General features: G+C 49.4%; 7 protein-coding genes across 7 annotated transcripts; 3 read left to right on the forward strand and 4 right to left on the reverse strand.

Annotated features, from left to right (window-relative positions):
- Window positions 1-186: 186 nt before the first annotated feature.
- Window positions 187-1,873, forward strand: BHQ10_008613 (uncharacterized protein; the record flags this gene model as incomplete). Its single annotated transcript, XM_040881438.1, has 4 exons — window positions 187-1,089; window positions 1,146-1,203; window positions 1,254-1,685; window positions 1,752-1,873. The coding sequence occupies 4 exons, from the start codon at window positions 187-189 to the stop codon at window positions 1,871-1,873; spliced, it is 1,515 nt and encodes a 504-aa protein (XP_040737115.1).
- Window positions 1,874-2,307: 434 nt separating this feature from the next.
- BHQ10_008614 (uncharacterized protein) lies at window positions 2,308-6,669 on the reverse strand (the record flags this gene model as incomplete). Its single annotated transcript, XM_040881439.1, has 2 exons — window positions 2,308-2,832; window positions 2,890-6,669. The coding sequence occupies 2 exons, from the start codon at window positions 6,667-6,669 to the stop codon at window positions 2,308-2,310; spliced, it is 4,305 nt and encodes a 1,434-aa protein (XP_040737116.1).
- Window positions 6,670-9,046: 2,377 nt separating this feature from the next.
- Window positions 9,047-10,732, reverse strand: BHQ10_008615 (uncharacterized protein; the record flags this gene model as incomplete). The annotated part of the gene is made up of 4 exons (XM_040881440.1): window positions 9,047-9,997; window positions 10,044-10,235; window positions 10,332-10,550; window positions 10,655-10,732. The coding sequence occupies 4 exons, from the start codon at window positions 10,730-10,732 to the stop codon at window positions 9,047-9,049; spliced, it is 1,440 nt and encodes a 479-aa protein (XP_040737117.1).
- A 491-nt stretch (window positions 10,733-11,223) lies between these two features.
- Window positions 11,224-12,727, reverse strand: BHQ10_008616 (uncharacterized protein; the record flags this gene model as incomplete). The annotated part of the gene is made up of 2 exons (XM_040881441.1): window positions 11,224-11,888; window positions 11,950-12,727. 2 exons carry the CDS (start codon window positions 12,725-12,727, stop codon window positions 11,224-11,226), a joined length of 1,443 nt encoding a protein of 480 aa, XP_040737118.1.
- A 428-nt stretch (window positions 12,728-13,155) lies between these two features.
- Window positions 13,156-14,007, forward strand: BHQ10_008617 (uncharacterized protein; the record flags this gene model as incomplete). Its single annotated transcript, XM_040881442.1, has 1 exon — window positions 13,156-14,007. The coding sequence occupies one exon, from the start codon at window positions 13,156-13,158 to the stop codon at window positions 14,005-14,007; it is 852 nt and encodes a 283-aa protein (XP_040737119.1).
- Window positions 14,008-14,224: 217 nt separating this feature from the next.
- Window positions 14,225-15,468, reverse strand: BHQ10_008618 (uncharacterized protein; the record flags this gene model as incomplete). Its single annotated transcript, XM_040881443.1, has 2 exons — window positions 14,225-15,077; window positions 15,137-15,468. The coding sequence occupies 2 exons, from the start codon at window positions 15,466-15,468 to the stop codon at window positions 14,225-14,227; spliced, it is 1,185 nt and encodes a 394-aa protein (XP_040737120.1).
- Window positions 15,469-18,492: 3,024 nt separating this feature from the next.
- On the forward strand, window positions 18,493-21,444 carry BHQ10_008619 (uncharacterized protein; the record flags this gene model as incomplete). Its single annotated transcript, XM_040881444.1, has 3 exons — window positions 18,493-20,158; window positions 20,659-20,713; window positions 20,802-21,444. The coding sequence occupies 3 exons, from the start codon at window positions 18,493-18,495 to the stop codon at window positions 21,442-21,444; spliced, it is 2,364 nt and encodes a 787-aa protein (XP_040737121.1).
- Between the last annotated feature and the right edge of the window lie 404 nt (window positions 21,445-21,848).

The raw sequence follows: 21,848 nt of genomic DNA on the forward strand, positions 1-21,848 counted from the left end.
TCAGCCGTGGCTTCTGTCAGATACTCAGACTCTGATACGTATCGAGTCAGGTACGATAATGCGCGCTAAGTACGGAGTGTCAGGCAGTAGAATGGTTCTCGTATAAACGAGGAATCTCACCTCAGACATCTCTCATCTTCAAAGTAAGGGCATCAAGACCAGCTCGAGCAGACCAGTTAAGACAAAATGGAGATCATCCCCGTCCCCGCGACCGACCAACAAAAACCCGTCGGCGACATCCGAACCCGCACATTCTTCATCTTCGACACTCGCCTCGACGAATCAACACTTCGGTCCGCTCTGGACGACCTGATCCGCAACCACTGGCGCAAACTCGGTGGTCGACTAGTGGCGCGTCCAGTCGACAAGAACACTGGCTCGGTGTGGGAATACCACGTCCCCGAAACGTTTGACCAGGACGACAGCAAATACAAACTGTTCGACTGGTCGTCCACCGAATTCGAGCATGTAATCGATAAATCCGCGCCGTTGCGCTTCTTTCACGATGCGCCAGACGCAACTAAAGGCGTAACGATTTTGAAGTCGTTTGAGGAGGTGGATGAGCTCGTCAGGCCGGCAACATGGCCGTTTGGTCGAGCTGATGAACCTGCTGCTACTGCTCCTGGCGGTGGCGCGCCGTTACTCTACGTCCATCTGTCGTTATTCACCGACGCAACGGTCGTCGCGCTGAGTTGGCCACACGTTCTCGCCGATCAAATGGGCATCGCGAACATCATGCGGGCATGGTTCGGTCTTGCCTACAAGAACGAAGAGCCCCCCAAAATGATCGGATACAACGAAGACATCCTTTCATCCTCAACCACGAAAAGGGAATACGCCGACTACCCTGCCCACGAAATATATCGCAAAGGTTGCTCCCGCGTTCGCAATGGTTGGGAATACTTCTTTGTTATTTTGGGATTCATTCCTGAACTTGCGCTGAACCGCACGGAACAGTCGAAGATTGTATTCTTTCCGAGGCCGATGTTGGATGCGTTGAAGGAGCGGTACCGCAAGGAATTGATTGAGGAGACTGGTGTCGATCCTGAGATCAGTAATGGGGATATTATCAATGCTGTTCTTACTAAGGTATTTTTTCGCTCTTTTCCAACTTCTATGAGTTAAATGGCTAACTCCGTCATAAGTTTGCAAGAATGCACGACAGGAAAACTCGAACCCTCACCCTCTCGCAGCTCGTCAACTGTACGCCCCATTCTTTCTCATTATGTTTCTACATACTAACAAACTGATAGTACGCGGCCGCCACCAGACCCTGACCCCCCTCCCCCGTCAACGAAGCTACATCCACAACGCCCTATACTACACCTCCTCCCGCTTCCGCATCTCACCAACCACACCCCTCCGCACAATCGCATACCAAAACCGACTTTCCCTCAAAGCTCAAACCAGCCCGGAAGCGTATGAGATCGGTCTTGCCGTGATGCGCGAACAAGTCCGAAGAGGTCAGGCGACACACATCTGCGAAAAGTTTGAGAAGTCGTATTTTGTGACGAATTGGTGTTTGGCGTGGAGGGGGTTGGAGGATATCCTTCCTCCTGCTAGCTCTGCAGTTGTCGCATCGGAGAAAGTGAAAGAAGCCGAAGAAGAAGCTGTAACCAGTGCGAAACCTAAACCCAAGATGATGGTTTTGGGCCATAGTATGGTAAAGGGTACTCCCAGCCGATGTAAGTTTCCCGCTTCTCCTTCCCGTCCCTCCGGATGATAAGTGACCAAACTAATGATTAAAATAGTCAACTCGACAATCATGTGCCAAACATCCGAAGGATACTGGTGCGACTTCACAGCCATCGACAAAGGCTGGAAATTAATTGAAGAATACCTGAAAACTGATCCTATGTTGGAGAATTTCTAACCATTACATACATACTATATACCCGGCGGACACACTCATTACACACATTTTCATAGATGGCTTTGTTAACTCACTACATGTACTGACAATCGTTGTACTCTAGATTTTATTATTGTATTTATGTACCAATAGAAGGAAAAGAAGTTGAAATAACACTGGTGCATTAACTGACGAATCGAAGCGGACTCATAACTAATAAGCTAGATACATATCGACATACTGGTTGAAGTATTATACCAGACAGAAAAAACAGGATAAAAATACAGGTCCGGAAGAAGCAAGAAGAAGAAACAGAACGCTCAGATCAGACGAAACAGACTTTTCAATCTCAGGATCAAATCAGTGACATAGGGAATGGTAGTGAGTGTGTACATCTGCAAAACTCTCAAACTTGGTCAAGCGAAACAAGTGAAGAAAGAGGGAGGGAAAAGGGTTTATTTCTTCTTCCCGAATCCCAACGACTCCGTGATCGTACCAAGACCCAATCCTTCCAACAATTTGTCAACGCCCAAACCACCCAACAAACCCCTAACCAAGCCACCAAGACCGAGGCCATCAAGCAACCGACTCACGAGTCCCAGCACACCACTCAACAACAATCCTACCGCAGCAATGATCTGGAACAAGGGTTCTGTCAAGAGAGACCACAGTGGGTTCAGCTTCTTCTTCGCATGCGGCATATCCTGGATGCGTTTGCGGCCGTTGTCGATCGTCTTTACGACGGTCTGAGTCAACTCTTTGAGGGCATCTGCGAGACGGTATTCCTCGGGGCTGGCTTCGTGTGTTGCGGCGCGCGCTTTGGCGGTTGCGGCGATACGGCCGTCAGGATCCAAAGCGCGGATTGCGCCGTTGCATTCTTGGAGCATGCGACCGCCTTCTTCAAGGAGGGGTTTGACGTCGTTGACGAGCTTCTCTTCGTCAAGTTCGTCTTTGGGCGTGCGGTCGGCTTTTTCAATCAACTGTATGATGTTAGTGGTGTGTTATCCAATGTAAAGAATACCATTAGGGAAGCTTACGTCGGTGATTTGCTTGCAGACAGGCTGGATCTTGCTTAGAGTATCCTGCACAATAGCGCAGATACGTTCAGCCAACTTGCGATCGTTCTGTTCCTGCTTCTGCTTCTCAAGCTCCTCGGGAGAAATCTCTTCCTGAGGCTCTTCGACCTCTTCGGGCTCTGGCTCTGGCTCAGGGATATTTTCAATCAGAGTAGCCTCGCCAATCTTGTTGCCGTCGTTGTCGACAATGTATCCATTGTCATCAATGCTCTTACCAATGAGGTTCTGCAAGTTACCGTCTGTAACCTTGCCGATGAGATCGCCATTCTCGTCGCGGACTTCACCTTGCTTGTTGACCTTGCGGCCAGACATGGGGTTGACATCGCGCTTCTTCTCCTCTGGCTCCCATCGCTCGGCCTTGCCAATGACATTGCCAGACTTGTCGAGAATGTCGCCATCCTCATCAACAGGGCGGCCAACAAGCTTCTTTGCATCGCCTTCAGTCAGACGACCAATGATCTTGCCGGAGGCGTCAACGACAACACCATCCTTGCCCACTTTGGCCTCATCAAAGCCAAAGAATGCGCCTTCAGGTTTGCCTTGCTCGTTGCCGGGGATGAGTTCAGCGCGGCCAATGACCTTGCCGTTGTCACTCCAGATCTGACCTTTACCGTCAACGCGCTTTCCAGCAAGCTTCTTGGGATCGCCTTCAGCAATACGGCCAAAAACGGTGCCATGCTCATCAACAACATTGCCTATCTTGTTGACCTTCTTGCCTTCAAGAGCAGACAAATCTTCTTCTGCTTCAGGCTCCTCCTCAGGAGGCTCATAAGGCTCAGCACGACCCTTGACGTTGCCATGCTTGTCGAGAATGTCGCCATCCTCATCGACAGCACGACCACGCAACTTCTTGGCGTCGCCTTCAACAATCTTGCCAACAATGTTTCCTTCCTCATCCTCGACAAAACCGTCCTTGTTGACGACGAGACCCTCAAGACCGCCAAAGATACCCTCAGGCTTGGTCTCGCGCTCATCCTCAGGGATAAGTTCGACACGACCGACGACCTTTCCAGCATCATTCCAGATCTGGCCTTCATTGTCAATCTTGCGACCGGCAACTTCTTTTAGGTTACCCTCTACAACGCGGGCGATGGGCACACCATCAGGTCCGATGACGTTTCCGGACTTGTTGGGCTTGAGGCCAGCAACGCTGGAGAAATCAGTCTTCTCGACTTCAGGCTCAGGCTCAGGCTCTTCTTCAGGCTGCTCGTAACGCTCGGCACGTCCAACAACATTGCCGCGCTTGTCGAGAATGTCACCGTCCTCGTCAACAGCGCGTCCAACAAGCTTCTTAGCGTCGCCTTCAACGAGCTGTCCGACACGGTTACCGTTGTCGTCCTCAACCCAGCCGTCCTTGACGACGATAAGTCCTTCGAGGCCAGCGAAAGCGCCTTCGGTGTCGTTGTCTTCAACGGGGATGGTCTGAGCCTTGCCAATAACGTTGCCACGGTTGTCCCAGAACTGGCCTTTGTCGTCAAGAGTGGCACCAAGCTTGGAAAGCTTCTTGGCGTCTCCTTCAATGAGCTCGCCGACGGGGACACCATCAGCATTGATGATCTTGCCGAACTTGTTAACCTTCAAGCCTTCCAAGGTGGATAGATCAGGAAGCTCAGGAGCGGCATCTTCGGCTGCATCTTTAGCTTCATCGACAGCATCCTCGGCGCCTTCAGCTGCGTCACCGGCGGCATCTTTAGCTTCGTCAATGAGTGAGACACGTCCAAGGATATTGCCGTCGTCGTCAATGACGAGACCTTTCTCGTTGACGGTCTGGCCCGCGATTTCTTCAAGGTTGCCGCTCTCAAGCTTGGCGAGCACGTTGCCGTCAGAATCGACAACATTGCCCTCGTCATTAACTTGAAGACCATCAAGAGCAGACAAGCCCTTGACGTCTTCGACAGCACCTTCAGCCTGATCTTTGACATCGTCGACAGCCTCTCCAGCCTTGTCAGTAAGACCTTCGACACCCTTGCCAGCCTCCTCGGCTTCTTCTTGCAAAGACTTCAAAGCCTCGTCGGCAGCTTCACCAGGGACGACCTCGACCTTTCCAAGGACGTTTCCTTCCTTGTCCAAGACTTCACCCTTTTCATTGGGCTTCTTGCCAGCGAGGTCCTTGACTTCAGAGCCTTCAGCGACTTGACCAATGACCTCGCCTTCTTCGTCGAGGATCTTTCCCTTCTTGTTGATCTTCTTGCCTTGGAGAATCTGGATTTGGGGAATCAAGCCTTCAGCAGCTTCGGTGGCCTGGTCTTTGACGTCATCAATAGTGTCGGTCACTTTCTGGGCGGCTTCGTCAGGAGACAAGACCTCAACGCGGCCGATCAAGTCTCCGTCTTCGTCGAGAATCTCGCCAGCGTCGTTGACGGTTTGGCCCACAAGGTCTTCGGGGTCGCCTTCAACGACTTTGCCGACGACGTTGCCGGCTTTGTCCTTGATTTCACCGCCATCGGCGACGGGCAGCCCATCAAGGTCAGCGAGTTCGGGAAGGTTGTTCTTCACATCCTCGACCTTGTCCTTGACGTCGTCAGGAACGGCATCCTCGGCGGTTTCTTCAATATCATCAAGACCAGCGCCATTCTCCTGAATTGTCTTGAGTGCTTCCTCGGGAGAGATAACTTCGGCGCGGCCGATCAGATCTCCATCCTCGTCCAAGATCTCGCCAGACTCGTTGAGTGTCTGTCCGACCAAATCTTCTGGATCGCCCTCGACAATGCGGCCGAGAACATTGCCAGCCTTGTCCTTGATCTCACCGCCTTCTGAGACGGGGAGACCCTTGAGGTCTTCAAGTGAAGGAAGCTTGTCCTTGACCTGGTCAAGAGTCTCTGTAACCTTGTTCTGGACTTCATCGAGAAGCTCAACACGACCAATGAGATCGCCGTCTTCGTCGAGAATCTCACCATCGTCGCCAACAGTCTGGCCGACGAGGTCTTCAGGGTCACCCTCAACGACTTCTCCAAGAGCGTTACCGGACTTGTCGAAGATTTTGCCGCCTTCGCCAACCTCGAGACCCTTCAAGGCAGAGAGGTCAAGAGGGAGACTGTTGGCAATGTCGCCAACGGTACCTTGAGCGGTGTCTTTGGCACCAGCGGCCGCATCAGTGAGACCGCCAGCAGCACCCTTGGCTTTGCCATTGCTCAAGCTACCAGCGACTCCGCGCAGGCCACGGGCGAAGCTGTTGAGACCGTTGCCGGTGCGGCTGAAGAAGCCACCAGTAGCGGAGCCCGAAGCCAGGGATTGGTTGTCGGCGAGCTCATCACGCTGTTCGGTGGGTGCAGAGACGAGATCCTCTTCGTCGTCGTCTTCTTCGCCTTGCTCTTCGTCTTCTTGCTCACCATTGGCGTCGTTGTCTTCAAGCTGGATGCCAGCCTCACCGTCTTCCTGCTGCTCTTCCTGCTGTTCTTCTTCGGGCTCCTCCTCAGGCTCCTCAGGCTGCTCTTCGGGCTCAGGCTCGGGCTCAGGAGCCCTCTGCTCCAGCCTCTTATTAGGGGCACTCTTCTTCGCCGTTGCGGGACGAGAAGGAAGATCTTTCGTCACCGAAGCCGGCTCCGAAGTCCGCTCTGCGGCTGGGGTGATAGTATCGTCCACCTTGCGCTTCAACTTACGGGGCGTCTTCTTATCGACCTGCTTCTGGGTCTTGGACGCGGCAGACTTGGGCGATCCCTTGACCGAGGAAGCGGCACTCTTGACCTTGGTTGGGGTTGAGGGAGTTTCGCGAGGGGTTCTGGAAGTTGCTTGAGTAGCCATGTTTGTGCTGTTGTTTTGGGCTATCTCGTCTTCAATGTAAACCAGATGAATGTGTTGGGAGATGCTAAATCCGGTAGTTCGTCTTGCCCGGTATTGATCGTTTGCTTTTCGGGTAGGGTCGAGATAGTATACAATGGATCGTCCTATCGTAATCGTAGTCGTGTGTACTGAAACGTGCAACCAGTGTAATCAATCAATCAATCGAAATGGAATGAAAATAGAAAAATGATTCGTCAATGCTTCGTGATAAGAAATTCTGATAGGAGAGAGGAAGAAAAGGGAACTTGTCTAGGCCCAGGGGTAATGGCGGTCATATATACTGCCATATCAAAGAGCAAGACCTCAACCTGCTGCTACGTCATTGTTTATTTGGATAGCACGATGGGTGGTGATGATGATGATGACATGGAGCAGGGATCCCATGGAACGGTCCTGCAATCTGACAGAGAGCGGGCTGCAATTTGACAGCGAGTGGACTGCCATGAGGAAGGAGGTACCTCCCCCGCTTTCCTCGAGTTGCATGGTCACTAACCGGTCCAGGCAACACCCCAAAACAGCTCTGGCCCGGGGGACACGCTGACTCGACGCCACAGTCGATATGGTCGATTATGGTGGAGACGGTGGATCCTTACACTAAGTACTCCCTAAGCCTCTACTACTACATAATATGTAGTACAGACTATCATAGCGGAGCCTGAGGCTGGTGTTGCGTCAAATCGAGCAGCCTCGGCGCTGCGATTCGTCAGCCCACAGGATCATGGTTGCGTCAATCGCTCTCTGACAGAATTCACTCTGTGCAACAACCAGTATCCGGGTAAAGGTCGGGGTTTGTGTCAGCTTTGTGGGTCGCCAATGTTCTACTACATACGGAGTAGTACATAGTAGGTAGATGATGTGGCGTTCTGTCTATTACTACGTATGTAGCTCTGAGCAGGATTCAGCACTCATTGCATTGAGTCACCACCTGTTCTTGTACGACACTGTTTATGGTCTTGTAAGATATACCGCTCCCTCATAGCCCACCCATTCCATTGCCACCTCTAAGGAGCTAATCATCTCCAGTCCATCGCGGTATTCACAGCATCTGACAGATGGTGCAGCAGCAAAATAAACTTCAACCACTGTGGCGCCCCATCACGACATGTAACACAGCAGGACCGCAGCACCAATGAGTGTCGTGCGATAAACGAGTGATGGCATCAGTATATACTCTGTAGCTGGGTAAAGTACTGCGTCTGACAGAAACAGACCCGCTGATATCATCTCGGTGGGTCCTGCCGCCAAGCGAGATCTGTATGACGTTTTCCGTCTGCACCTACCAGTACATCCTACAGAGTACTCCGGATGTGACTGGACAGTCTCAGAGCGGTCTGTGCTTTGGAGTCACTACGACCGTTATCTATCAGATGCTGGACCATAGTATATACTTTCGTGTCGACAGCCTGATCTGCGTGGTGCGCCGCAGCACACTCAGCCTGCAATTCCCATCAATTGAGCAATCATCCACAACCGAAATACCAATACCAATTATTTTATTTTGATCATACTTGAATTGTAGTTAAATACTTGGATTTTGAAAGGAACCGCATCATCCTTCACTAGCACTCGCTCGTATATATATATATAATATATTAGATGAAACCGGTCTGGGGCAGGTCGAAGTAAAGGTCTAGGCGGTCTCAATTGACGTAATTCCGTTAGGGTTATGTGCCGATCGTGTGGCGTCGACCGAGTCAGATCGTGTCTGTCGTCGGAGAATTACTCAGAGCGATATAGCTGGAGCAAAACTAGCACGACTAGCACTAATTAGCGCTGGTCTCGTGGAACATTGGAAATTTCATAAATAATGCTTCGGACCAGGCTGGGTTGCTCGGTACGAGTCTTGTACCATGGCTCTTTATTAGTGAGCAGCGTAATCAGGGTAAATTCCATATAAACAGGTTAATATCGTATAGCGAGACCTGGATTCGAATCCGTGCTAATTTCCGAATTTCCCACAGACTCCGTGCGTACGTACTCCGTCCGGACTGTCAAAAGAACCCACCGTACCGTGATCCGTTATCGATAAGCCCACCCCCGACGAATCAGAAAATGTCCCGATCCACGTTTTTGGCGGCGGACCGGCCTTAGTCAGCACGCTAGACCACGCTAAACCGCACTAGGCCTCGTTGGGTAAACAGATCGGACTGTGGCGTGGGTGCTAACTTCTAACGCGAGGCGAGGGGGGTGAAAATCAAGTTTATCCGTGCTTAATCTAACGGTCGCTTGGCAACGTCATTTTATGACTTCATTCATTTGACCTTCAATGATACTATAGAGGGAGTATCGTGAATGGCTGAGTTGAGCTAGGTGCAGCCTACTCCTAGGCTGTGAGGCCTCATCTGCCTACCAAAAAGTCCAATGCCGGCCACGGAATATCAATCTCCCTGGTCGTCGACGGCCCAATCGTCAACGAAATCCGTTTTTGAGTCAGATCGAATTTCGGAAATGCATAGACCAGACGCACGGACTCGGGGATTTGAAGACTGTCCGTAATTACAGCATTACTAGCGTCAGGGTTTTCTGGCTTAGTGTTGGTGACAATGGAGACATAATCCATGCTGCCGGAAGCTGTGATTGCAGCTTTCTCTTCGATGGCGATAGCTTTCTCGGCGACCATTGCGAGCAGATGACTATTAAACAAGCCTTCCTGCCGCGGCGCCGACCGCAAGATATCTACAGCCCGTCGGCGAATCGCTGGATCACGGCAGAGGGTCGCGACTTCATATAGCGGCGCCAAGACGCCATCATCAAGACAGAAGACTGGCTGGATTTGGCCGCCTTGTGGTGATGAATAAGTTCCGTGACTATTTCCGACGACTGAAGCTGCCATCGAAACCATCTCTGCGAATTGATCGTTATAGTCATCCCAGGAGAACAGCGAGCGTTCATTCCGGTATAACGCCCTCTCACTAGCCCGCGCGTACTCGTAATACATCACCATATGCAACTGATGAATCTTGACGATCTTCAACCCAGTTTGCTCTCCATCATGCAAGTGTCTGCGCGACTCCTCGAAACGCGCGAAAGCGGCACACCATCGCGGAACCGAGGATCCGATTTGCTCGAACAGATATTCGGATGTTTCGGGCGCTTTGCCGATTGAGACGGCCTGCATGATGTTGCGGTAGTGGATTATATAGCTGCGCTTCAGCGAGTTTAGACTGGCGGCTGCTTCTGCGACGGAGGTGAATGATTCTGGGATTTGGATATTTGATGGGAAGGGCGTCTCGGATGTTTCGGGTGTATTGAGAGGACTGTGTGCTGGGACGTCTACCTCGATGCGTGTCTAATCATGGTCAGCATATCATTTTTTTAGGGAAAGTATAACTGACCAAAGTCGACGTTTGAGTGTGTAAATAGACAAAAATCTTGCGTATACTTTCAATTTCCAGGTTTGACACCGTGGATGGAAGCAAATGGGGATGCCGAAATACGCCACAGCCGGCATCATAGTAGACATCATGGAGGATTTTGATGCCGCTTCGAACGTGGTTGACGGCGGAGGTGTAATGGCCGGAAAGAATCTGGGTTGGTGAGCTCGTATCTCACGCATCCTGTCCAAACTGAGAAAGAAAACCCACCTCAAAACATGTAAACAAAATACAAGATATCAAGCATACGTCTATAGTAACATTCCCAAAACCGCTAGCCACAGACCTGTCGTTCATCTGGTCAGACGGGCTCAAAAGGGCCCTGATTGCCGTCGAATATTCACGAATCGTAAACGCGTCTTGTTCGCGACGCAGAAAATCAAGCCCACTCAGTTCCCGCTCCTTCTCAACAAACCTCTCATGCAGCGAGCCCAAGGCGACTATAGCATGCCAGACCGATTTCTCGCGCTGACTCAGTTGTAGTACAAAAATATTCCAGAATATGGATCCAGAGATTCCTGTTAATGCCGGCGCTGTTCTTTCGTAGAAATACTGGAAACATCGAGTCTCACGGCTGTTTTCAGCAAAATGTAGAGGTGATGGTGAGAATGCTGGTACTTGAAGATGGTCTGGGGATAGTCCGTAACCATCACATTTGCGACCTGTTGAAGAGCAGCGGGTGCAATGTGGTCGGGTCTCGTCGCATTTTATGCGTCTTTCTATTATCGCCTTAACATTTTCTTCAATATATGACTAGACCAGTAACTGATAACGTACTTCTGCAGAAATGGTGGTTAGTCAACTGATTTTATGAAATTTAATATCGCAATACTGACTTACTTGCAGGTCAGACAGCCGGTCTTTGATTTGAGTCTATTTCTATATGCTCCATGCTTTTCAGGTATGGACTTCAGCATAATTGCATCCAACCCCATCCCCCAGTTGAAATAAATTCGAAGGAAGTATGTGTAGAGAAGACGGCGATGTTGGAGACATTTGTATTAGCGCTGCACAATACACATGGCTAGCTATCTTTGGTTTAGTCTGGTTTTCTAGCTCCAACATTATTTTATGCAGATATCATCAAAACCGATTCTCAAAAATCCGACTTCCACTTTCGACATCCAAAAAGATCTGCTCATTAATACTCAAAAAACTTCTTTTTAATCGGATCCTCCTCCGCCCCTTCAATCTGCTCCAAAAACTTCCTCGCCGCCCTCTCATCATCCCTAAACACATGCTCCACCACCATTCTCTGCGGCGTCTCACCCAACCACTGAAACAACGAAAAATCCAAAAATTGATCCGCCCTAAAGATCTCCAACATCTCTAGCGGCTCATCATCACTCAGATTCTCGACAAAGTGGCCCATATTTTTCGGCACAATCCCCACGTCACCGGCCATGTAGTCAAATGTGCGCGCATTCCCTTCTGCCGCGAAGACGGTCACTCGTGCACGCCCGCGGATGAAGTATGACCACTCATCCGCGTTGGGGTGCCAATGCATTTCGCGGATTGCGCCGGGTTGCAGTTTGAGGTGTGCCGCCGCGACTCTGTCGGAGATGGGGAAGTTGGTTTTGGAATCTGTGATACGTACCTCACCACCTGAGGAGACGATGGTGGGTTTTTGGGCGAGCATTTTATGTGTGAAATTTTTGGTAGACGGTTTGAACCCCCTTGGCTTTTCGGATGATATTGACCCTGGCTTGCTACCTTGGAATATGTATTTTTCGGACTTGGGGATTGAGTTGAACGTTTTCGCTGGAAGGCGGAAGTTTTCGCTCAGGACTGATTTGGGTGTGTGTGCTGGGTGCATATCTGTCAGTTGATTTCAGCCCTTTCTAATCTTTCGTTTGAGGAGACAAACCCATCCAATCAGTAACCAAAAAAGTCGACTCCTCCGAGAAATTCCCATCGTCAAAGATGAGCAAGAACTCCGTCCCATTCGGACCCAGTCCCTGAATCGAGTGCGGATGCCCGGCAGGCCAGTACCACAAATCGCCCGCTTCGACATCATCAATGAAACTGCCCCCTTCAGTATCCAGTCCCGTTACACGCGCTTTGCCAGCAAGCATGAACGCCCATTCGGCCTCGTTGTGCCAGTGCAACTCGCGAATTACGCCTTCGTCAAGACGCATGTTCACGCCGGCTAGTTCTTTGCTGGTAGGTAGTTCGCGGATGGTGGTTTGGCGCGTCCATCCTCCTTCCTTTGACATATCAGCAACAACAATCACAATCCGTTGCGGGGAAAGAGAGGGTACCTCAATTCTGGTATGCGAATCCGCAAAACTCCATCTCATATTACTCAACGTCCCGTGATCCGTGCTCGGCGGCCTCACCATATCCGGATTCTGTCGTTCGCGATCTCTGTTCCGGGGGCCCATGACTGTTGCTCCGTCTCCATTGCGGAATGGCAATGGCTCTAGATTGTCGGGTATAGGATCGACTTTGCGATCGTAAGGGTCTCGATGACCGGGCGTAAATGGCTTGCTTGTGTGTCTGTTGTCATTGTTGACGTCGCCAAAGTATTGCTGCGATGAGGATGCAGGAATTTTGGAGAGGCGTTGGTAGTTTTCTTCTGGGACTGGGAGTGCGTTTGCAATGCATAGAATCAATCCTAGGCATAGGAGGATTGGGTAATGCATTGGTGCTGATAATTGTACCATCTCGTTCCGACAACTGTACATGTATTTACTTTTGTTGTGAGGGACGTAGTATACGGTGCTGAATATATATCACAATCCTATTCAGATAGTCTAAGTAGCACGTACACAAGAACAATCGTGAAATAATTTAACTCGTGTTACTTTTTATAATATATTAAATATATGTAAAGAGAAGTCGTACATATTCTTAGCTGAGCCATCCAACCTGCCGCATCGTTGACGTCAGACAGGAAATCTGGGTTGAAGCCGAAATCGTCTCGATCCGGACGACCGTACCACCCACCGGAATGTAAGGAATCATCCCATGTATGGCTGACATATATTTTAAACTCTTATACATATCCTCGTGTTTATTTGCACAATTTTTTTAAGAAAACATTTTCTCCGGTCTTTGCGCGTGTTGCAAAATGACACCACCACCGCGCGAAACAGACCCTTTGCTTCCACATAACAGCAACAACAGCATCAGCCAAAATGATAGCAGCTTCAAGAAATTACGCCACCACCTCAACACCACCCTCTCAACGCACCACACCGACCTGGTCTTGCTGTACTGCTACATAATAACCGGCCTCCTCGACAGTTCCGCCGTCTTCATCTGGGGCTCTTTCGTAAGCATGCAAACCGGTAACACAGTCTACCTCGGCCTCGGCCTCGCATCGCAGATGAGCCGTGGTAGCGGTGGCAGTGGTGGTAGTAGTAATGGTGACGGCGACCGCTGGATCAAGTCAGGTATATCGATAGCCAGTTTCTGTCTTGGATCGTTGATATTTGGCGCCTTTCATCGCGCGTTTTCGCCGAGAAGGAGATGGGTGCTTATGGCTAGTTTTGCGATTCAGATGGCTTGTATCATCTGTGCTGCAATCATTGTCACGTTGGAAAAGCCGTCGAAGGATTCTGGGTTGACGTGGAGAGTACTAATACCGTTAGCTATGGTTGCGTTTCAGAGCTCCGGGCAGGCGGTTATTAGTCGCGTACTCAAACTAGGAGGTTTGTCGAGTGTGGTTTTGACGAGTATCTATTGTGATTTGTTTTCGCATCCGGATTTGGTGTCTGGTGCGGCTGGAAAGGATGTGGAACAGAGAAGGAGGTTCGGTGCGGTTGTGTGTCTGTTGACGGGGGCGGTTATGGGTGGGGTTTGGGCGAGGAGTGAGGTTGGGTTGATGGGCGCGTTGTGGACGGCGGTTGGGTTGAAGGGGTTGATTGTTCTGGCGTGGTTCATCTGGAAGGAGGATGGACCGGATGTTGTGCATCAGTGAACGAGCTGGAACATTGACGACTACTTAGGTGTACAGTGGTATGGACTACAAGGAAACACGTGAAGTGTAAAAATCAAAAATCCCATATGTGCATTAGTTATATACATAAATATGTACCAACTTTCCATCAATCTCATATTAACAATTTTGTTCAATCAATCCAATCACACTCTTTTCCATCTCGACTTTTCAGGTGAAGCTTACCCTCAGGGATGACTTAAGCCTGAGCAGCGAAACCAAGTTGGAGGTTGTCACCGTCGAAGACAACGTACTGGCTTTTGAGGAAAACATCACCGAGAATGCTGAAACCAATGCCAGAGTTGGATTGGATACCACCGAAGCAAGTGTTGCCGTTGCCAGTGGAAGCAAAGTTGATGTAGTCACCAGGAATGACAGCATTGTAGCTACCAATCTGGACGGTGAAGTCAGGAAGAGTGGTGCTGCAGTCAAAGACGTATCCACCGTCGGAGCTGGAGTTCTGGGCTCCGTTAACCTGGCTGTAGTAGTCGGAGATGACGCTGTCGTCGAGGAGGACAAGGGTGGTACCGGTGTCGGCAATGGCGGAGAAGGAGCTGCCGCTAGTGCCGGAGCTACCAACGGTGTAGCCGTCGGCAGTGAACTGCCAGAATCCCTGGCTGTTGTCGACGGGGGTGTAAGCGAGGTCGCCGGTGTACTTGGAGGAGTCGATGAATCCAAAGTCGTAGGTACCGGGAGCCTGGTGCTTGAGGGTAACAGCGAAGACGGGGGTGTCGAGGCTGCTCTTGACGTTGTCGTAAAATGTCTTTTGCTGAGTGGGAGAGACGGTGTTGATGGAGGAGAAGGCCAATCCGAGAAGACCATCGTTGCTGGTGTCCGAGGAGAACTCACTGCTGACGCTGGTAGCGACTTCAACGGCTTGGGAGGTCGCGGTGACGCCACCGACGGTAACGGTGTCCTTGTAGACAACACCGCTGGCAGAGCTGCCGTCTCCGTAGGAGATTTTCCAGGTGGCGCCGGAGACCTTGGTGCCGGTGCTGGTGTCGTAGGTGTTGTGGGAACCAACACCAGAGGTGCTGGAGCTGTAGGTCCAGCTACAGTACGTTAGCTTGCATATTTTAGATTTGAAGACTGTCTGACGAAGAGAACATACAGATCAGAGGAACCAGTATCAAAGTCGAGGTTCAAGGTGCTGCTACCAGCGGTGATAGGTGTAACGTATTCCTCATCATTAGCAGTGGGATTGTTGGTAGCAGAACCGGATTGACCAGAGGCAGCAGCAGAGGCGACGTTGGCAGGGACCTGAGCGCCGAACTTGGCAAGAGCCTTGGCGTATTTGGCAGCGGGGTGGACGACAGGCTTCTTGACAGCAACCTGGTTGATGGAGAAGCTGGTGGCCTTGCCTGGGGCAGGGACAGGGGCAGGGGCAGCAGCAGCAAGTGCCGACAGGGCCAAGGCAGAGACGACAGTCTTGGAGTTAACCATTTTGGCAGATAGACGGAAGATTGAGATGAGACTGGAGTGAATGATTGTGATGATGATGAGAGAAAAGGCCAATTGATCGGGTGAACTTGACACGATATTTATACCTTTTGATCACGATACTGACCTGATATCAGCCATCACGTCTCAAAGGATGAAGATAACGATGTCGCATCTTGCTTCCGCCATTCCTAGCTGGTCTGTGGTGCTTCTGACAAGAAGGCATGACCATGTCGATCATAGAACATTTGACCGAGATAAGAAACATCGCCGACGTACGAGATGGACGAAGAGGGGGTAATGCAGCTGCTCTTCTGATCGGGAGCCCCGTTGTAGTATGTCGTATCTTGGAAACGGTCCAAATCAAGTAATACAATCAAGAAACAATAAAACTCCAGCGAATCACGTTGGATTCGTTATTCTCATGTTTAATGACGTGCCGTATGAGAGCTGACTACGGGCACTGCCGTTTGGAAGCACGAAAACAAAGCGTAGATCCTGCCTGGTCGTGGCTTGTGCATAGCATTGAAGTTTCAAAGAGCAAATGCCTTCCTGCAGAGCTATCCCTGTTCGCGAAATGCTTCCAGTCCGCAGATCCTCGATTGCTACCATTCGATGCTTGTTCATACATAAGCTTCAGCCCATCTAGCATTAGCCTCGTTCTAATCCCGAGGCTCTCTACGATCATCGCCAATGAGTAGCCCTGGTTGGTTGAGGCTTGTTAAGTAGGTAGCAATCTAGAAAGTTCAACCCCGTATTCGACTCCACCAGTCTAGCCTCGATGTGGTAGGTCACACTGAGCCGTGAGTGCCTGACCGAGGGATTCGCTAAATTAGCTTGCAGCGTGGATCTGATTTGTGATCCGCATTGAGGCTCAGGTTCCATTTTTATAAAAAGGAATGCTCCTCCAGGTTAGATTGCAACGATCAGTGGGCGCAATGGCCTGTACGAGGACACGGAGGATAGTATTATGCCGAAGTATGCTTCCTATTGGTGTCATAATATAAGCAATACAACATTAATGTATAAATTGCAGGATTGAATGCCGACATGTCTCACGACGTGTATACCTATACATGCATCGTCAATATTACGATCGCCTCCAAAGCACGTCGCTGGCCAACAATGATACGAGACCCAGATCAGCGTGAATTGCCAATTATAGTGGCACGTTGTAGAACAGCCTCAACCACGGGAGCTGTGAAACAGCTTTAATCTTATTCCGTGTCAATCGGGCTCTTGGGTCATCGAATGAGGCTCTCGGAGGTCTCCGTCGAGTCCTTAACAGACATCATTTATCAGATCGTACAGAGCCAATCATGTTGCATTCATGCTGATTCCTTGCCATGTGAAGGTGGGGGCTTGTTGCTTATCGATGCGACAGCAGATCCCTTGGCGGTGAAAAAGCAGGCTCGACAGGATGTATTCTTCGATAATGTTTTGCATTGATTGTACGTACAAAGTATATGAAATGATGCATCAATGCAAAGCCCGTGGCATTGCCCGTTAATATCGCCAAAATCCAATCAAGGCTGTGAAGAATGATAGGAAACAGAGATCTACGGCTAAGTCCCAGCGCGCGGCACTAGTCGGGATATTAGGTATGATCGCGCGAGAGAGAATCCACCCGTACTAATTTTGAGTCTGCTCAGTGCTGACACGAGTCCAATGGTAGTAAACCATTTGTCGGGATAACAACGTAATTAATTATTAACCGCGCTCTCCTACAGACACCTAGACAGGTTATACGTAGCGAGTAGCAACTCCCGAGCGTTGAATCCCGGAGGTCCCGGATATTGATGGATGTGACTGAAAGCAAGCCTCGAAAGTCCAAGTTGTCAATGTCAAGCTTGACCCTGGTCTTGATCCTCCGATAACCGTGTGTATCCTTAGCTTGGTGTTTAGCACTGTTTACCCCTGAACTAGCACGGATCGGGTGTAGTGGTCAATCACGGCACTGGCGATGATATTTCGGAGTCCTGTGAGGCCCTGTCAAGTGATCATATTTGTAGGCCAATGCGTCACTAAATGTACTCACGTAGCTGCATAATGCTTCGCTGCCGTTCACGTTGCTCACTGGACGACGCAACTAGTCAACGCTCCTCGACAATTTAGGGCTAGGGTTTAGGGCTAGGGCATCGCTGAATTGAATATAATTGGCCGACCATTTAGACTGCGTTACCCATGGGATGCTGTTTACAGTGCTTGGCCAAGAGACAAAGAAAAACTAGGTCGCATCTGGGATGATATTTCCATCAGAAAGTCAGAAAGCAGCATTAAAACAAGACTAAGTATAGTAAAGGAAGGTGTTAAACACATCAAGCAATCACCCCATGATTAGAACATATCGATTGGGGTCCCGCTCATGGTGGCCAGGGTATGATTTGCCGTGTTTGAAATTGATAATATCTGCGATTAGTCAATGAATTTGTCACTAGATAATAAAAGCATATAACGGGCCGGTAAATGCTCTGGCATACCCCAACGCATATTAATATAATCAATGGTATACTACATTAACTGCGTACAGGAGATCGGTTCCCAGAGTAAAATCGCACGCATGTAAAGCTAGGGGGTTTTTGGCCAGGTAGAATGTACACTAGCTCTTTACCGGGCTCACATGTGATCTAGAAGCCAACTTTAACCTATGACCTATGTAGAAGATGAAGTTAGCACAACCCGACAATCTAATTGGTTCAATGAGGTCGATGTACGCTAATCCGAAATCCGAAGGAAGCAAAATTGAAGATGATATCAACCAGTCGCAACTTCGGATTATTTACGCTACCGTGCGTTGAAAGCCGCGTGCTCTTACTTGATGGCATTTGGTGATAGATTCGTCAGTACAGAAGTCATAGCAACGACATTAACACAGAACCAACCTCGATCAACGCCATAATGGTGTATGCTTATAGGTGGTCCCCTTCGCCTCCCCCAGGGCCTAATTCACCCACGGTCGAAAAGGGTCGAGCTCAGACCATACGCCTGCGACCACGTCTGTACCAACTCCCCCTTGAATAGTTCATGATGACATTGGACCAGCTCGGATTCCAGAAGATATTGTGTCTCTGCGAAGACCCCGATTTCCCTTTCCAATATCTACAACGGAAACATCTCGTAGATGAACGCGATAATTCAATCCTGTATTACATCATTGACAGACGCTGGTATTTTGATTCGGCCATCAAAAACATGTGCCGAATCATCGGAGACTGGGGTAAGCCAGGTGGTGATTTTATGCGTACCCCTCTGTTTAGAGCGCCGACACACCATGAACTATGTCAGACGTTCCTTGAAGCAGGTGCCAGAGTAAACGTTTGGGAAACGACAGGTGGAACAAAGTCGTTGCTGTCGGAGTATACGAGTGATTTAGGGGAGGAGGTAGCGCGAAGGCTCTATACGGGTCAACCACACGAACTTAGCATAAGAGATACAGTCTTGTCGCCGCTGCATCTTGCTAGTTTGATAGGCGAAGAGAAAATAGTCCGGCTTCTTTTACGCCATGGCGTAGATCCGAATATGTATGCAGGAGCGTTGGGAACACCATTGCACTATACCTTGAATGAGAATGTTGTCGAGCTACTTATTGCATATGGAGCAGATGTCAACGTCAGAAATGAATTGGGATACACGCCATTGTACAATGCTATCTCAAGATGCGATATATTTGTGCCTACGACATTGGCTCAAGCCGGTGCCGATGTCGACCTGTTATACGATGTTGATATGACACTGCTCGACATAGCAATCGAACGCAATTTCGCCGACATTATAGTCACGTTGGCCGAGGCCAGATGTGATCTTAATGGCCATCCAGGTGGTATCCCTCCTCTACACCGAGCTGCTGCAAACGCCAATGACGAAATAATCGAGTTACTGATCTCCGAGGGAGCGGAAACAGCGATACGGCACGAGGGACGAACAGTGTTGCACGTGGCGGACAATGAGTTAACGGTCAGTAGACTCATTGCATACGGAGCGGATATCAACGCGAAAGATGAGACTGGGTCGACACCCTTGACGTTGGCTGCAGAAAAGCATCATCTTCAGCTGATGGACGTCTATCTTATGGCCGAAGCTGAGGTGTCTCTCACGCATCTCCGTGAGAACAATATATTGGAATGGATAGTGCACGATGGTCTATACCATGTACTAAGGTTGTTGGTTTCTCGATGTGATCTCAGACAAGCAATGAATGAAGATGAAAATCTCCTACGCACAGCTATTGCCCGTCATCACGAAGCAATAGCCAACTTGCTGATAAGGGAGTTTCCTGACCTTGTCGTAAAATATGGGTATAACGGCTACGAAAATTTGGAAGCCGCGGCATTGTTCTCGTCATTAGACCTGCAGAAAAAGGTTGAAGCCGAGAGGAAAGATCTTTGGGATATTGTGCTTTTTTTATTATCCAACACTGATCGAGAGGACAGTATGAGGATGCTTATGAATGCCCTCATTCAGCTAGCAAGGCTGGGGCACCATGTCAATTTTCCACTTATGGTTTTGGCTGCTGGAAGTGATGAAAATTTGGATAAGCTCGAAGACGCTATCACGATGCACTCCACGAGGTGGATGAGTGATAGCGAGCTTTTTGTGAAGCCTACTTATGAACACATTGAGACAAACTGCTCGATGCTGCAGATATTTCTTGATAACGGTGCGGATGTGTCTGAGGCTGCTTGGGAAGAGATGGGTATATTACATGTTGCGGCATGGCGCAATGATGAACGGCTTATGCGGACTTTGTTAGAAGCAGGGGCCAATCTTTTTTGCAAAGATGCCAGCGGACACACTCCATCATATTGGGCAGCCCAGATCAGGACTTGTCTGTTGGACTATCCTGTAATATGATAGAAATTGATAGATGGGAATGAATTGGGAAAAGAGCAACCTAGGAATGTCTAGACGCGATGACTACCTGGAGGTCACTTGTATATTAAAAGATTGAAAAGCCCAACCCAGATAGACAAACAAAATAATTTGTGGCGTTTGCTTCAAAGAAATGCTTGAGATCACATGCTTCTCGTGTTGTGTAGGAAGCCCTCACTAAATTGTTTATTTCTATTACTAGATTTGTGCATCCGCCTTTTTTCTTCCTCCTTTCCCCCTCCACCCTCACCTCGCTCAAATTTCCATATCCAAACCTTTCATCTTCTCTCCAAAATTTTTCCTTCTTACTCCATCACAGACTAGCTCTTGACGAGTTCCACACGAATATGGCTGAGGTTCCACGTCTCAACCTCCTAGAGTAAGTCAACCCGTTCAGAAAGTTTTCAAATGAAAAAGAAGAAAACCAAAAAACAAAAAAAAAAAAAAAATAGCTGACGTCCGTCTAGACTGGAGTCAGAGGGCATGGTGTCCGTCTACTTGAATGGAAAATTCGCCTGGCAGCTCCCAAAGAAACTTCTATCTCTACGCGTCCCCAAAGCTGTCGAAGAGAAGAATGTCAATGGCGAAGGCAGCATCCACTCGGGTACCTACCGCTGGGAGATCGAAAACTTCTCTCAAGACGCGTTTCGCCTCTTTGCTGAATGGCTCTACAATCCTCGCGGTCAACTCAAAGAGCCAACTGCAGACACGTCTATCAAGCCTTACCTTGAACTTGCTACCTTCGCGAATCGCTATGAAATCGAGACTCTCATTCCAGTAGTCAACGGTATTGTGCAACAGAGCTTCCAAAACCCCGAAACTATGGCTGGTATGGGAGAGTCATACGATGCTCTTGAGGCCAAGTCCCCCGACCGTGCTAGCATCAGCGCACGTTTTGCTGCACTGGTTGTTGGCAAGCAGATGGACATTCCCACCTTGAAGCCGCTCCTGAAGTCCGCTGACCTTGCTCGGGACATGTTGTTATGGGTCACCCTCTATCACCAACAGGGTTATAGCAATCAGGACGTCGACGAAATCATGCAGTGGATGGGTCAGAACTGCCAGCTTTGGATGGAAACCCTCGAGCAAGAGGTTAATAAGTCCTCTTGACTCTGAATTGTGAGCTGTGGCACACCGTGGGTGGTTCACTTTGCAATACTGGAAGACGGCCTACAATCAAACTCGAAATCAATGGACGACGACGGAATCTAAACGACAACACTGGTACGATTACCTGCGATTACCTGCGATCACCTGCCGAAATCTTTGATCAAGTTCAATTTTTGGGAGATGAAAAAAAAAAGGAGCAGACAATTTGTCTAAGGATGTCAGATAGTACTAGATGGTTTGCTTCACTACAATACACAAAATTAAATTTCTATACATCAAAACTATGTTCCTCTATATATACATAAAAATCACTTTCGTCGTAAAGTATACAACCAATGAAATACATCAGGCACCATAGCAGCTGCCGACGATGCCTGACCTGAAGGCGCTTTCAGTGGTGTGCG

The sequence above is a fragment of the Talaromyces amestolkiae genome (genome assembly GCF_001896365.1).
Source record: "Talaromyces amestolkiae strain CIB chromosome Unknown scaffold20.1, whole genome shotgun sequence".
Lineage (NCBI taxonomy): Eukaryota > Fungi > Ascomycota > Eurotiomycetes > Eurotiales > Trichocomaceae > Talaromyces > Talaromyces amestolkiae.